Here is a 14732-nt window from a genome sequence, read left to right as displayed (position 1 = left end):
GGCCACTCCCCAGTCCACACACGGACTGCCTGACGACCACAGTGGGTGAGACGAAGCCAGGCTTTTACTAGTCACTAAACATCTAGATCTGACAGAACCCTCTGCTGACCCCACAGAACGAGAAGGGTGAGTAGAGGTCAGATACAGCATGGTGACCAGGGACACCAACTGTCCAACAATCCCTCTGTAGCTAGATCCCCTATTCAGGGGCCATGCCCATTCTCTAGATGTACTGCCTTCATGTAACACCTGGCCTGATCATTGGAACACAGTGAAATACTGTGACCTGGGAGTAAAATGAGGCTACTGATTTATTTATACAGAGAGAAGAGAAGAACCACCAACAACAACTGGTGACAGAGGAAACTGCTCTCTGGTCTGTAGGATCTGGATGGGGTGAGACATGCAGGAGAGAAGGGGGAGGAAGAGAAGAGGTGTGAGGAAGACAATTATCTGCCGTTAATTGCTCTCGTTAGCTGAAATGGGCTGACATGGTCTAAGGTGATGGAGTGGCATTCATTTAGAGGACTCTGGGATGGACACAGTGTATAAGTTGTTGGTTAAAGCCCAGATACGAGAGAGAGGCAGTTCTTCTACTGATTGCAGCGCTGCTGATAAGACATGGCCCCTATCGCCACCACTCTCTCTCGGTCTCGCTCCCTCAATCCCCATTCCCCTCGTAGCCAGAGAGAGAGGAGGGGGGACGGCCGTACAGGGAGTGATGGAGAGATTAGACAGAATGAGAAAGGCGTGGCACTAGTGGAGCAATGGAGAGGGGTTAAAAGGAAAGGGGGGACTGGGTAGAGGAGGAGAGCCGGAACGTTGAGGGAGGAGAGGGAGAAAGTCAAAGCTTTCAGCCCATTGCTGTTCCTGTTTCTCAACGGTCCATAACTGTGTTATGACAGGCATGGCTTCATATGAGGACACCAAGAACTACGTTTCCTGTCTGAAATCTAATATGTGCTCTGACCGAAAACCATGTGGAAGCTTCCCTTCCCTAGCTCGCTATCCTTCACTTCTATCAACTAACCTCATTAGTATTGAACATACTGTTCACCTAGGAAAGGAATCCACTTTGGATGTGGAGTGAAGCAGCAATCTTCTTTTAGAAAACCCTTACAGTCGTCCCAGCAGAGAGAGAGGCAGAGAGGGGTGGAATGAGAAGATGAAGGAAACAACACACACAGAGCTCCTCTTTCAACACTTTAAATACATGTTTTAGGTCTACATTAAAGTGGAGGGATTACTGCTTTTGTTTTAAACAATTTATCAATGTTGCACAAACTTGTTAAGGCACGACATAGGCCAAAGCTCAGTGTATACAAGACAAATGATTAAAACCACTAATGCCGAGGAACTCCAAACTGTGGGAAGGTTTGTGCTCCAGCATCAGTTGGTGTGAGTGTGTCTGTGTGATGGAGTGTTTGTGTGCAATAGGGGCCTATGCAGACTGTAACAAGATGTAATTAACAAGAATAAAGGCTGTGCTCTCCTCCAACCGTGAATGAGTGAAGTGTTGATAGCCGCTCGGTTCGCGGAAGCAATCGTGTCTAATTTTCTGCTGAGGCACAGATATGAGCTGGCTGCGGCGGGCAGGGAATGATGATAACACTGGCTGGCTTAATGACTACAGAGTGGCCATGCCAGCTCAAGTTCACACTTCACAGATCAACTTCAACTTCAGCAAGAACGACGACTGCTCACCCACCCACCTTCTAAAACCACCAAAACTTCCACACAACATAGTCAATCTGTTTCAGGGAGAAGCATCAATGTTTTTAGCTAATAACAAATGGATAAAATTAGCAGTTTCATTTTTAAATTAGCATGAGTGATACTTGTACTTGCCACTTATTAAACACACCAGTGAGTGGTGCGAGTGTGAGCTGTACCTACTTGAGGTTGACCGATTAATCGGAATGGCCGATTAATTAGGGCCGATTTCAAGTTTTCATAGCAATCTGAAATCTGTATTTTTGGACGCCGATTTTTTGTTTTTTTTACACCTTTATTTAACTAGGCAAGTCAGTTAAGAACACATTTTTATTTTCAATGAGGGCCTAGGAACGGTGGGTTAACTGCCTTGTTCAGGGGCAGAATGACAGATTTTTACCTTGTCAGCTCGGGGATTCAATCTTGCAACCTTACGGTTAACTAGACCAACGCGCTAACCACCTGCTTTACATTGCACTCCACGAGGAGCCTGCCTGTTACGCGAATGCAGTAAGAAGCCAAGGTAAGTTGCTAGCTAGCATTAAACTTATCTTATAAAAAAACAATCAATCAATCATAATCACTAGTTAACTACACATGGTTGATGATATTACTAGTTTGATGATATTACTAGTTTATCTAGCCTGTCCTGCGTTGCATATAATCGCGTAGGTACACATTGCTCCAACGTGTACCTAACCATAAACATCAATGCCTTTATTAAAATCAATACACAAGTATATATTTTTAAACCTGCATATTTAGTTAATATTGCCTGCTAACATGATTTTTTTTTAACTACGGAAAATGTGTCACTTCTCTTGCAAAAGTGTCAGGGTATATGCAGCAGTTTGGGCCGCCTGGCTCGTTGCGAACTGTGAAGACTATTTCTTCTTAACAAAGACAGCCGACTTCACCAAACGGGGGATGATTTAACAAAAGCGCATTTGCGAAAAAGCACAATCGTTGCACAAATGTACCTAACCATAAACATCAATGCCTTTCTTAAAATCAATACACAGAAGTATATTTTTTTAAACCTGCATATTTAGTTAAAAGAAATCCAGGTTAGCAGGCAATATTAACCAGGTGAAATTGTGTCACTTCTTTTGCGTTCATTGCATGCAGAGTCAGGGTATATGCAACAGTTTGGGCCGCCTGGCTCGTTGCGAACTAATTTGCCAGAATTTTACGTAATTATGACATAACATTGAAGGTTGTGCAATGTAACAGGAATATTTAGACTTAGGGATGCCACCCGTTAGATAAAATACGGAACGGTTCCGTATTTCACTGAAAGAATAAACGTGATAGGTCATTAATATGGTAGAATCCGGAAACTAAGGCTCGTATTTCTGTGTGTTATTATGTTATAATTAAGTCTATGATTTGATAGAGCAGTCCGACTGAGCGATGGTAGGCACCAGCAGGCTCGTAAGCATTCATTCAAACAGCGTTTTGCCAGCAGCTCTTCGCAACGTTTGAAGCATTGCGCTGTTTATGACTTCAAGCCTATCAACTCCCGAGATTAGGCTGGTGTAACCCATGTGAAATTGCTAGCTAGTTAGCGGGGTGCGCGCTAATAGCGTTTCAAACGTCACTCGCTCTGAGACTTGGAGTAGTTGTTCCCCTTGCTCTACATGGGTAACGCTGCTTCGAGGGTGGCTGTTGTCGATGTGTTCCTGGTTCGAGCCCAGGTAGGAGCGAGGAGAGGGACGGAAGCTATACTGGTAATACTAAAGTGCCTATAAGAACATCCAATAGTCAAAGGTATATGAAATACAAATCGTATAGAGAGAAATAGTCCTATAATTCCTATAATAACTACAACCTAAAACATCTTACCTGGGAATATTGAAGACTCATGTTAAAAGGAACCACCAGCTTTCATATGTTCTGAGCAAGGAACTTAAACGTTAGCTTTTTTACATGGCACATATTGCACTTTTACTTTCTTCTCCAACACTTTGTTTTTGCATTATATAAACCAAATTGATCATGTTTCATTATTTATTTGAGGCTAAATTGATTTTATTGATGTATTATATTAAGTTAAAATAAGTGTTAATTCAGTATTGTTGTAATTGTCATTATTACAAATAAAGAAAGAAAGAAAATAAAAAATAATAATAATAGAAAATCGGCCGGTTAATCGGTATCGGTTTTTGGTCCTCCAATAATCGGTATCGGCGGTGAAAAATCATAATCGGTCGACCTCTAGTACCTACCTCTCGATGATGTCAGCGATGACACAGGCAAACATCTGCAGGCCCTCCGGTAGCTGCAGGGCCACTGTGAACAGAGAGACAGACAGACAATCAGACAGACAGACAAGTCAGCGGTAAGGTTAAGTGGACAACCTAGCTACACACACAGCCGCAGTTGGAGTGACAACCACGTTATTTAATACATCCTAGACATCTACACGTACCTCGCTGCTTATGTTACTCCTGCAGAGTGCTTCACTGAGACAGAAGGTAGCTGACATTTCAAGGTAATTTTCTCCCATCCATTGCATTACTGTTGTCGTATCTTACTGAGTGATGCACTACAGGAAATGGAAGTGTATCAGCACTGCCTTCACACTTCCCTTCTTCTCCTAGCAATCCATTAGTCACCTTTTCTCCACCTGTCTCTCTCAATGACAGCCAATAGCTTCATGAGTCACAGTCACACACAAATATCCCTCTCACCATGCAGACCGCTATGCATGTGGAAACTTGGTGCGTCTTCTCATGCGGCATTAAGATAGCATGGAGAAATGGAGAAATGGATCAAATCGCTGTGAAATGGGAATCAAGCAATCACACAAAGGAAGGATTGGTCCTGCTGCTGATGTGAAGGGCTGAGAGCAGCGTGTGTTTCCGGTAGGAACTTCTCTGAGTGTGACACCAGCTATGACGAATCAATGGGAAATGCTTTCATCAGGAGGTTGACTCACTGCCAGAGTTGAGACGCAAAATATCACACCTCTTTAAATGATGCCAACAACTTTACAGAGACAAAATGCACAAAAAAAAGGCATGCTCTCTCAAAATGAAATGTCTCACCCAATTTCCTTTTATTGTTGAGAATGTGCATGATTTAGGTTCATCTTGAATGTAAACATTAAATAAACATAATGATGTCTCAGACGTAACACAAATATTGCTGATGTAGAGATCTAGATTATAGGATATGGAGAAACACCTACTCTCAGTCACATCAAGTCCTTGCCTCATCCTTGTGCAAATTGCTTATCCAGAGCTGTTGTCTTGGTAACAGACTGATGTCCTCATGTTGGCGTGGTTACATATTGTGTTATGCATACTTATGTAAAGTCCTTAGCATGAATTAACATTTAGCCTTTCTTTACTGAAATGGGAATATATCACAGTGTGATATTTCATACTTGTATACAAGCCGTTCGTCCACTGTACTCTGCTTCACAAATCCCCTTTGATTCGACGTCATTTGCAGTAAATGAAGGAAAACTTTCAATGTATTCCTGCATCAAAGGTAACCCACTCTCCATTCACAGCGCATACTAAGATCAGTGGGCTGGCTCTAGCAGATTCATGGAGCTCAACACAGAGTCTGGAGGGACTGACTGGAGAGGGTGATTCCATTCACTTTAGATAAAGCAGGAAGAGAGTGTTGACAATGTTTCACTGTCAGACAGACCCTGTCACACATCACCTTGATAAACCATGTGACAACAGTGAATGTTCACAGACTGCAGTGTTGAGAAATATTTCATTAAGCCCATGTTCACATACTGCAGGGTTGAGAAATACTTCATTAAGCCCATGTTCACATACTGCAGTGTTGAGAAATACTTCATTAAGCCCATGTTCACATACTGCAGTGTTGAGAAATACTTCATTAAGCCCATGTTCACATACTGCAGTGTTTAGAAATATTTCATTAAGCCCATGTTCACAGACTGCAGTGCTGAGAAATACTTCATTAAGCCCATGTTCACATACTGCAGTGTTGAGAAATATTTCATTAAGCCCATGTTCACAGACTGCAGTGTTGAGAAATACTTCATTAAGCCCATGTTCACATACTGCAGTGTTGAGAAATACTTCATTAAGCCCATGTTCACAGACTGCAGAGTTGAGAAATACTTCATTAAGCCCATGTTCACATACTGCAGTGTTGAGAAATACTTCATTAAGCCCATGTTCACATACTGCAGTGTTGAGAAATACTTCATTAAGCCCATGTTCACATACTGCAGTGTTGAGAAATACTTCATTAAGCCCATGTTCACATACTGCAGTGTTGAGAAATACTTCATTAAGCCCATGTTCACATACTGCAGTGTTGAGAAATACTTCATTAAGCCCATGTTCACATACTGCAGTGGTTTCCTACAGCAAAGAAAAACAGGACTGTAGACAACACTGAACAATAAAAGATAGCCTAGGAAAAATAAAAAGCGCACTGAGCGAAAGAAAGGATGTGCCTGAAGTGTGATGGATGGAGGAGAGAGGGGAGGAGGAGAGGACTATGTCTTTCTGATGAAAGGTTAAGGGGTCACTGTGCACCATGTAGCCAGACAGAGACAGGTCATTACCTGAGTTTACTAACCAAGAAAGGTTTCTAAGTCTCACCACAGGCCTGCCTGACAGAAACCAAGAGCTCTCTCTCCATCTGCTATCACTGCTAAAGGCGCTGCACAACGGTTTAGAAGCATGTGTGTGTGTGTGTGTGTGTGTGTGTGTGTGTGTGTGTGTGTGTGTGTGTGTGTGTGTGTGTGTGTGTGTGTGTACACATGAGCTGAAAAGTCATGAATGTCACAGGAGCATTAACACAAATCGAATGTCAAGAATGCTTGTGTGTTTGTCATCCCCCCCACTCACACACGTACCTACTGGCGCATATGATACTCTGTTTGGTTTGAGTGTCGGCCTGTCAGCCAGTGCACGGTCTGCTGTCATGTGTCATAAGGAGAAACATCTTGCACGTGCAGAGGGAAATAAAATGACTCTGTACATTTAGCTCAAGAGACACTCTGCACTTGTGGCTGCAATGGCTGGCAGAAAGGGATGTTTCTGTCTGGGAGGTGTCCACAGCAAGGAGTTTTAGTTTGTGTATGGAGAAAAAGGTCAGCTGAGGAGCTAAAAAAACCCAGCTCTCTTCCAAGTCCCCAATCCTGTCTAGCCGGGCCCCAGCACTGAGATTTCTACTGTTTCAGATTTGACTTGTGTCTAGAATAGTACTGGCGTTCTATAACAGTGTGAACTGGACGGTGCATCTGTCTGTTCACTTCATTCTGTACTTCTTCAGCGTAGTCGTTAGGGTTACACTATACCGTGGGGCACACAGTCTGCACTTAGAGCTGTGCTGCTGCAGAAAACTGCTGCAGAAAACAGTTCAACCTCTGTCTGCAGTTAGTGTCTGGCTGCTCTAATGAAGCTTCTCCCAGACTCTTCACTTTCTAAAACATTCCCAAAAAACATCTGTAGAATTCTGTAGACGTAACATGGAAAGAATTCAGAGGCGTTAAACGAGAAGACCAGAGGGAAATCATGAGTCTCTGCGAGTGCTGCTGCTAACCTTTTGATTATTTGCGATGCTGTTGTGTCTCTTCTGAGAGAAACAGTTCTCTATGTTTGTTTCGCAGCCCTGAGGGAAACATTTTCATGGTTCCTCCAGACAAACAAGGTTGTTTGGTCTCTCTGTTCACTTTGCCCTGCCTCTGTTTCCTGCCTTCCACTTTCACAGGTACAATTCAGTGTGCAAGGATGAACAACTGTCGTGAGAAAGAGATGATTGCAGGCACGGAAATTTAGCACACAGGAAAAACCTAGATGAAAAACAAGGACAACAGAGAGAAATTGAGGTATGATAAAGAATGTGATCAGTTTAACTATGGCTGTATTATTTATCAATAAGGGATGTAATATAATAATGTGGTTGCTGTTAATATTTGTCCTATTTCATTGGAAAAGTGTTTTTTTGCATATCCCAACTCCCCCTGAGACCCTTGAAGAGTGGGGTCACAGCCAGGGTCAGCCATTATCAACAGCGACCCTGGAGCAATTAGGGTTAAGTGCCTTGCTCAAGGGCACATGGACATATTTTTCACCTTGTTGGCTCAGGGATTCTAGCTACTGGCTCAACGCTCTAACCGATAGGCTACCTGACGTCCAACATGATGTTGCTCCTGCAAAATGTCCTACATTGCATTCGGAAAGTAATCAGAGCCCTTTACTTTCTCCACATTTTGTTAAGTTACAGCCCTATTCTAAAATTGATTCAATATTTTTTTCCAGTCAATCTACACACAATATGACAAAGCAAAAACAGATGAAGAAATTTTGCCAAATTTATTAAAAATATAAAATGGGGAAAAAAAGAGAAAAAAAATCCTATTTACATAAGTATTCAGAACCTTTACTAAGTACTTTGTTGAAGCACCTTTGGCAGCGATTACAGCCTCAAGTCTTCTTGGGTATGACGCTACAAGTTTGGCACACCTGTATTTAGGGAGTTTCTCCCATTCTTCTCTGCAGATCCTCTCAAGCTCTGTCAGGTTGGATGGGGAGGGTTGCTGCACAGCTAGTTTCAGGTCTCTCAAGAGATGTTCGATTGCGTTCAAGTCTGGGCTCTGGCTGGGCCACTCAAGGACATTCAGAGACTTGTCCCGAAGCCACTCCTGCTTTATCTTGGCTGTGTGCTTAGGGTTGTTGTCCTGTTGGAAGGTGGACCTTCACCCCAGTCTGAGGTCCTGAGCGCTCTGGAGCAGGTTTTCATCAAGGATCTCTCTGTACTTTGCTCCGTTCATCTTTCCCTCGATCCTGACTTGTCTCCCAGTCCCTGCCGCTGAAAACCATCCCCACAGCATGATGCTGCCACCACCATGCTTCACCGTAGGGATGGTACCAGGTTTTATCCAGACGTGACACTTGGCATTCAGGCCAAAGAGTTCAATCTGGTTTCATCAGACCAGAGAATCTTGTTTCTCATAGTCAGAGCCCTTTGGGTGCCTTTTGGAAAACTCCAAGCAGGCTGTTGTGCCTTTTACTGAGCAGTGGACTCCTTCTGGCCACTCTACCATAAAGGCCTGATTGGTAGAGTGCTGCAGAGATGGTTGTCCTTCAGGAAGGTTCTCTGAGCCTCCACAGAGGAACTCTGTCAGAGTGACCATCGGGTTCTTGGTTACCTCCCTGACCAAGGGCCTTCTCCCCTGATTGTTCAGTTTGGCCAGGCAGCCAGCTCTAGGAACAGTCTTGGTGGTTCCAAACTTCTTCCATTTAATAATGATGGAGGCCCATATGTTCTTGGGGACCTTCAATGTTGCAGAAGTGTTTTGGTACCCTTCCCCATATTTGTGCCTCAACACAATCCTATCTCGGAGCTCTATGGACAATTCTTCGACCTCATGGCTTGGTTTTTGCACTGACAACTGTGGGACCTTATATAGACAGGTGTGTGCCTTTCCAAATCATGTGCCTTTCCAAATCATGTACAATCAATTGAATTTACCAAGTTGTAGAAACATCTCAAGGATGATCAACGGAAACAGGTTGCACCGGAGCTCAATTTCAAGTCTCATAGCAAAGGGTCTGAATTCTGTTCATTTTCAGACCATGAAAATAGTCTGAAATTATCAAAGTCAAATCTGAAATATCTGATGTTTCTTAGGAGCTATGGTAACTCTCCAGAACCAAATGTGTGCTAACTTAGCTGTTGCTTCTGTTTCCACTCAACAATTGAGGCTGGGCAGTAAAAACAATGGTGTTTGCTTGCTTAATTTCATTCCATTCCAACAGGAAGTGAAAAGACCAAAACAAAGAGGCCAATTCAACTGAGAATGAACGAGAGAGGCTGAGTGAAAGGGGTTCAAAGCCCAGGCAGAAACAGATGGACTCAGAGGGAGATGGAGGGAGAGAGAGAGGGGTAGAGTGCAACAGAGTCGATAAGGTGATCTTTGGCCCTGCAAGCCCAGAGAGAGAGAAAGCTCTCTAATGAAACCAACACAGAACAGACAGGCTGAATCCTAAATGCCACCCATCCCCAATAGTGCCTATAGGGCTCTGATCAGAAGTAGTGCACTGTATAGGGAATAGGGGGCCATTGGGGAGGCAGTCAGAGAGACAGGCAGACTGAGTCACACCAAAGCTCATCTCACCCCGACCATGGGGACCAGTCATAGACCACCCCATTCTCCCTGCACACCAAACACCTGTTACTTAGCTACACTGTAACACCTTTACAGTATGCAACACTTGTTGGCTGTCATTTCCATCAACAGGGGATCAGTGTTTTGGCATGGCTCTTTCAGTAACACCCGGGTGGATATGGGACTTCAGATTTTTGGCAGCGTTGGGTGGATTACTCCCACGTGTCTTTAATTAAGTTAGCATGTTTCACACCATACTGATTTTATGAATGCTGCTATTTACTTCATCTCTCCCTCTTTCCCCCTTCCCCCCTTCCCTTTCTTCCCTCTTTCCCCCTTCCCTCCTTCCCCTTCTTCCCCTTCCCCCTTCCCCTTCCCTTTCCCTTCTTCCCCTTCCCTCCTTCCCCTTCCCTTCTTCCCCTTCCCTCCTTCCCCTTCCCTTTCCCTTCTTCCCCTTCCCTCCTTCCCCTTCCCTTTCCCTTCTTCCCCTTCCCTCCTTCCCCTTCCCTTTCCCTTCTTCCCCTTCCCTCCTTCCCCTTCCCTTTCCCTCCTTCCTTCCCCTTCCCTCCTTCCCCCTTCCCCTTCCCTTTCCTCCTTCCCTTCCCCCCTTCCCTTTCCCTCTTCCCCTTTCCTCCTTCCCTTCCCCCCTTCCCCTTTCCTCCTTCCCCCTTTCCCTTCTTCCCTTTCCTCCTTCCCCTTCCCCCTTCCCTTTCCCCTCCCTTCCCCCTTTCCCTTCTTCCCCTTTCCTACTTCCCTTCCCCCCTTCCCTTTCCCTCCTTCCCCTTCTCCCTTTCCCTTCTTCCCCTTTCCTACTTCCCTTCCCCCTTCCCCCTTCCCCCTCCCTTCCCCTTTCCCTCCTTCCCCCTTTCCCTTCTCCCCCTTTCCTACTGTGCAGTGGGAATACAGGGACTCAGAGTGACAGGGAGTAACTCACAAGCTGCAGTGGTGAAAGTGGGGTCCCTCACCCCTAATCAGCATTACAACCCAATAACCCCTAATCAGCATCACATCCCAATAACCCCACATCACCCTCACAACCCAATAACACCTCACCCCTAATCAGCATCACATCCCAATAACCCCTAATCAGCATCACATCCCAATAACCCCTCATCAGCATCACAACCCAATAACACCTCACCCCTATCACCATCACCATCACATCCCAATAACCCCTAATCAGCATCACAACCCAATAACACCTCACCCCTAATCAGCATCACAACCCAATAACCCCTCATCACCATCACAACCCAATAACCCCTCATCACCATCACAACCCAATAACCCCTCATCACCATCACAACCCAATAACACCTCATCACCATCACAACCCAATAACCCCTCATCACCATCACAACCCAATAACCCCTCATCCACATCACAACCCAATAACACCTCATCACCATCACAACCCAATAACCCCTCATCACCATCACAACCCAATAACCCCTCATCACCATCACAACCCAATAACCCCTCATCACCATCACAACCCAATAACCCCTCATCCACATCACAACCCAATAACACCTCATCCACATCACAACCCAATAACACCTCATCCACATCACAACCCAATAACCCCTCATCACCATCACAACCCAATAACCCCTCATCCACATCACAACCCAATAACCCCTCATCCACATCACAACCCAATAACCCCTCATCCACATCACAACCCAATAACCCCTCATCCACATCACAACCCAATAACACCTCATCCACATCACAACCCAATAACCCCTCATCACCATCACAACCCAATAACCCCTCATCACCATCACAACCCAATAACCCCTCATCACCATCACAACCCAATAACACCTCATCACCATCACAACCCAATAACACCTCATCACCATCACCATCACAACCCAATAACACCTCATCACCCTCACAACCCAATAACACCTCATCACCATCACAACCCAATAACACCTCATCACCCTCACAACCCAATAACCCCTCATCCACATCACAACCCAATAACCCCTCATCACCATCACAACCCAATAACACCTCATCACCCTCACAACCCAATAACCCCTCACCCCTCATCACCATCACAACCCAATAACCCCTCATCCACATCACAACCCAATAACCCCTCATCCACATCACAACCCAATAACCCCTCATCCACATCACAACCCAATAACACCTCATCCACATCACAACCCAATAACACCTCATCACCATCACAACCCAATAACCCCTCATCCACATCACAACCCAATAACCCCTCATCACCATCACAACCCAATAACCCCTCATCCACATCACAACCCAATAACCCCTCATCCACATCACAACCCAATAACACCTCATCCACATCACAACCCAATAACACCTCATCACCATCACAACCCAATAACCCCTCATCCACATCACAACCCAATAACACCTCATCCACATCACAACCCAATAACACCTCATCACCATCACAACCCAATAACCCCTCATCCACATCACAACCCAATAACCCCTCATCCACATCACAACCCAATAACACCTCATCACCATCACAACCCAATAACCCCTCATCCACATCACAACCCAATAACACCTCATCACCATCCCAACCCAATAACCCTGCACATCACCATCCCAACCCAATAACCCTGCACATCACCATCCCAACCCAATAACCCTGCACATCACCATCCCAACCCAATAACCCTGCACATCACCATCCCAACCCAATAACCCTGCACATCACCATCCCAACCCAATAACCCTGCACATCACCATCCCAACCCAATAACCCTGCACATCACCATCCCAATAACCCTGCACATCACCATCACAACCCAATAACCCTGCACATCACCATCACAACCCAATAGCCCTGCACATCACCATCACAACCCAATAACCCTGCACATCACCATCACAACCCAATAACCCTGCACATCACCATCACAACCCAATAACCCTGCACATCACCATCACAACCCAATAACCCTGCACATCACCATCACAACCCAATAACCCTGCACATCACCATCACAACCCAATAACCCTGCACATCACCATCACAACCCAATAACCCTGCACATCACCATCACCATCACAACCCAATAACCCTGCACATCACCATCACAACCCAATAACAATACATTAGTCAGGAACTGACAGACACACCTCATTAGTCTTTTCCAATAAGGTAATATTGTAAGAAATATATTATCCAAGCCTAATAGAGTATAGTATCCAAGCCAAATAGATAGTAGAAATGTAATGAACAGGTAGGTCTATTCTGCGCTTACCTCTCTTAGACATGGCCTGTCTCACCCGCCAGACTGTCTTGTGGATCTCAAAGTTGTAATTTGCAGGCAGAGCGCGGATAGCCTCCTGTAACTCTGGGTCTTGCAGGATTTCATCAGGAATTTGATTGGCCACCCGCCGTGGTCCTCGTACTAGGGTAAGAATCAAATCATTTTACTATGGGAGATAGTTGACAAATTACAGACAAGACAGGAGGCTTCAGATCAAATACGGTGTAGGGACATAGTCTGTTATGATTATTGGTAAGACTTTACATTAAGTTGCTCTTATATACACGAGTTGTTACATATTGTTTTAGTAATTGCACAATCCCTATTCCTCTTGTATATGCCTAATTACAAAAACCACTCACCTCCATATGCTATTATAATCCAGTCACTATAACAACAATACAATGTTGTGTAGTTTATATTTTATTATAGCATAGCTAAGAGCAACCTAATGTTAAGCAGGGTTCCCCAACTAGTGACCCGAGGGCCGAATTTATTTGTTTAACGTTATTTTGGGGGGGTTCATTTGTTGGTCATAAAAGACTGTAAAAACACCAGCAAATCAGCCGCAAGTGATTTTTATTTTGGAAATATGTTCCAAAGTAGTAGCGATATACTGTATGTTATTGTATACAAATGTAAGCAAGGTTTTAAATGATTATGTTTTAGTCAAATAATATATGTGTTTGGGCTTCTTGTGATCAATTTGCAGTCTACAAATAATTTGTCATTATGATCCAGCCCTTGACCATCTGCTCAAGAGAAAATCGACCTGCGGCTGAATCTAGTTGATGATCCCTGCTGTAAAGGATGGCTCAAGAATGATTGGTTATTTATTTAGGTTTAATACAGTGACCTTGTCTGTCAAGGGTGGCCCTGCCAGATACCCTCTTTGCCTAATTGCGCATGGGCGAAAGTGTCTGGTGATTAACTGGCTAATCGTTAGTTCCTGGATCTTAAAGATATTTAAAACGTGTTCAATTATGTTTCATATATTTCGGAAGTTAGCTAGCTAATCACTCTTTCAAACCATTTGAGTCAGCTTTCCTTGTTATTAGCATTAGCTAGTCGCTAGTTGTATCTGCGTCATAATTCCTTATTCATGGTGGAAATGTATAATGTTTTTGTTAAAAGCATGTCCCATACACCACGTACTCGGTTATGTATTGTGTGATAGCGTTAATATAAGAGATTCATACTTACCGGTTCGTTTTTTAGCTGGAACGACTTGCGTTTCGACACTGGGCGCCGCCATGTTTTCAGAAAGGCGCCAGTAATCAATTGCAGAGTGCCATCGTTGCAGGCGGAACAATCGATGTGAGATAATCGAGCAATGCATCGCTGTCCGTGTTTTTTATTTATTTTACTTTTATTTAACTAGGCAAGTCAGTTAAGATCAAATTATTTTTTTCAATGACGGCCTAGGACCAGTGGGTTAACTGCCTTGTTCAGGGGCAGAACGACAGAGTTTTACCTTGTCAATTTGGGGATTCAATCTAGCAACCTTTCGATTACTAGTCCAACGCTCTAACCACTAGGCTACCTGCCGGTTCTGAATCTCTATTGACACGAATTGATAGAAAATGTTGCATTTGTTCAGAATGGAATAGAAAATATAT

The 14732-nt window shown here is 44.2% G+C and overlaps 1 protein-coding gene across 1 annotated transcript in view; it reads right to left on the bottom strand.

Annotated features, from left to right (window-relative positions):
- Positions 1-14583, bottom strand: part of dph1 (diphthamide biosynthesis 1) — a 95290-nt gene extending 80707 nt beyond the window's left edge. The window contains exons 1-3 of the mRNA XM_014163047.2: positions 14317-14583; positions 13105-13254; positions 3942-4005 (exon numbers count right to left, since the gene is read on the bottom strand). Coding sequence (XP_014018522.2) covers positions 3942-4005; positions 13105-13254; positions 14317-14452 — 350 coding nt within the window. The 5' untranslated portion in view covers positions 14453-14583. The remainder of the gene's footprint in view (positions 1-3941; positions 4006-13104; positions 13255-14316) is intronic.
- Between the last annotated feature and the right edge of the window lie 149 nt (positions 14584-14732).

This window comes from Salmo salar, chromosome ssa20, assembly GCF_905237065.1.
Source record: "Salmo salar chromosome ssa20, Ssal_v3.1, whole genome shotgun sequence".
NCBI classification, from domain to species: Eukaryota; Metazoa; Chordata; class Actinopteri; order Salmoniformes; family Salmonidae; genus Salmo; species Salmo salar.
The sequence above is the reverse complement of the archived record's forward strand: the minus strand, read 5'-3'. Positions and strand labels throughout refer to the sequence as shown.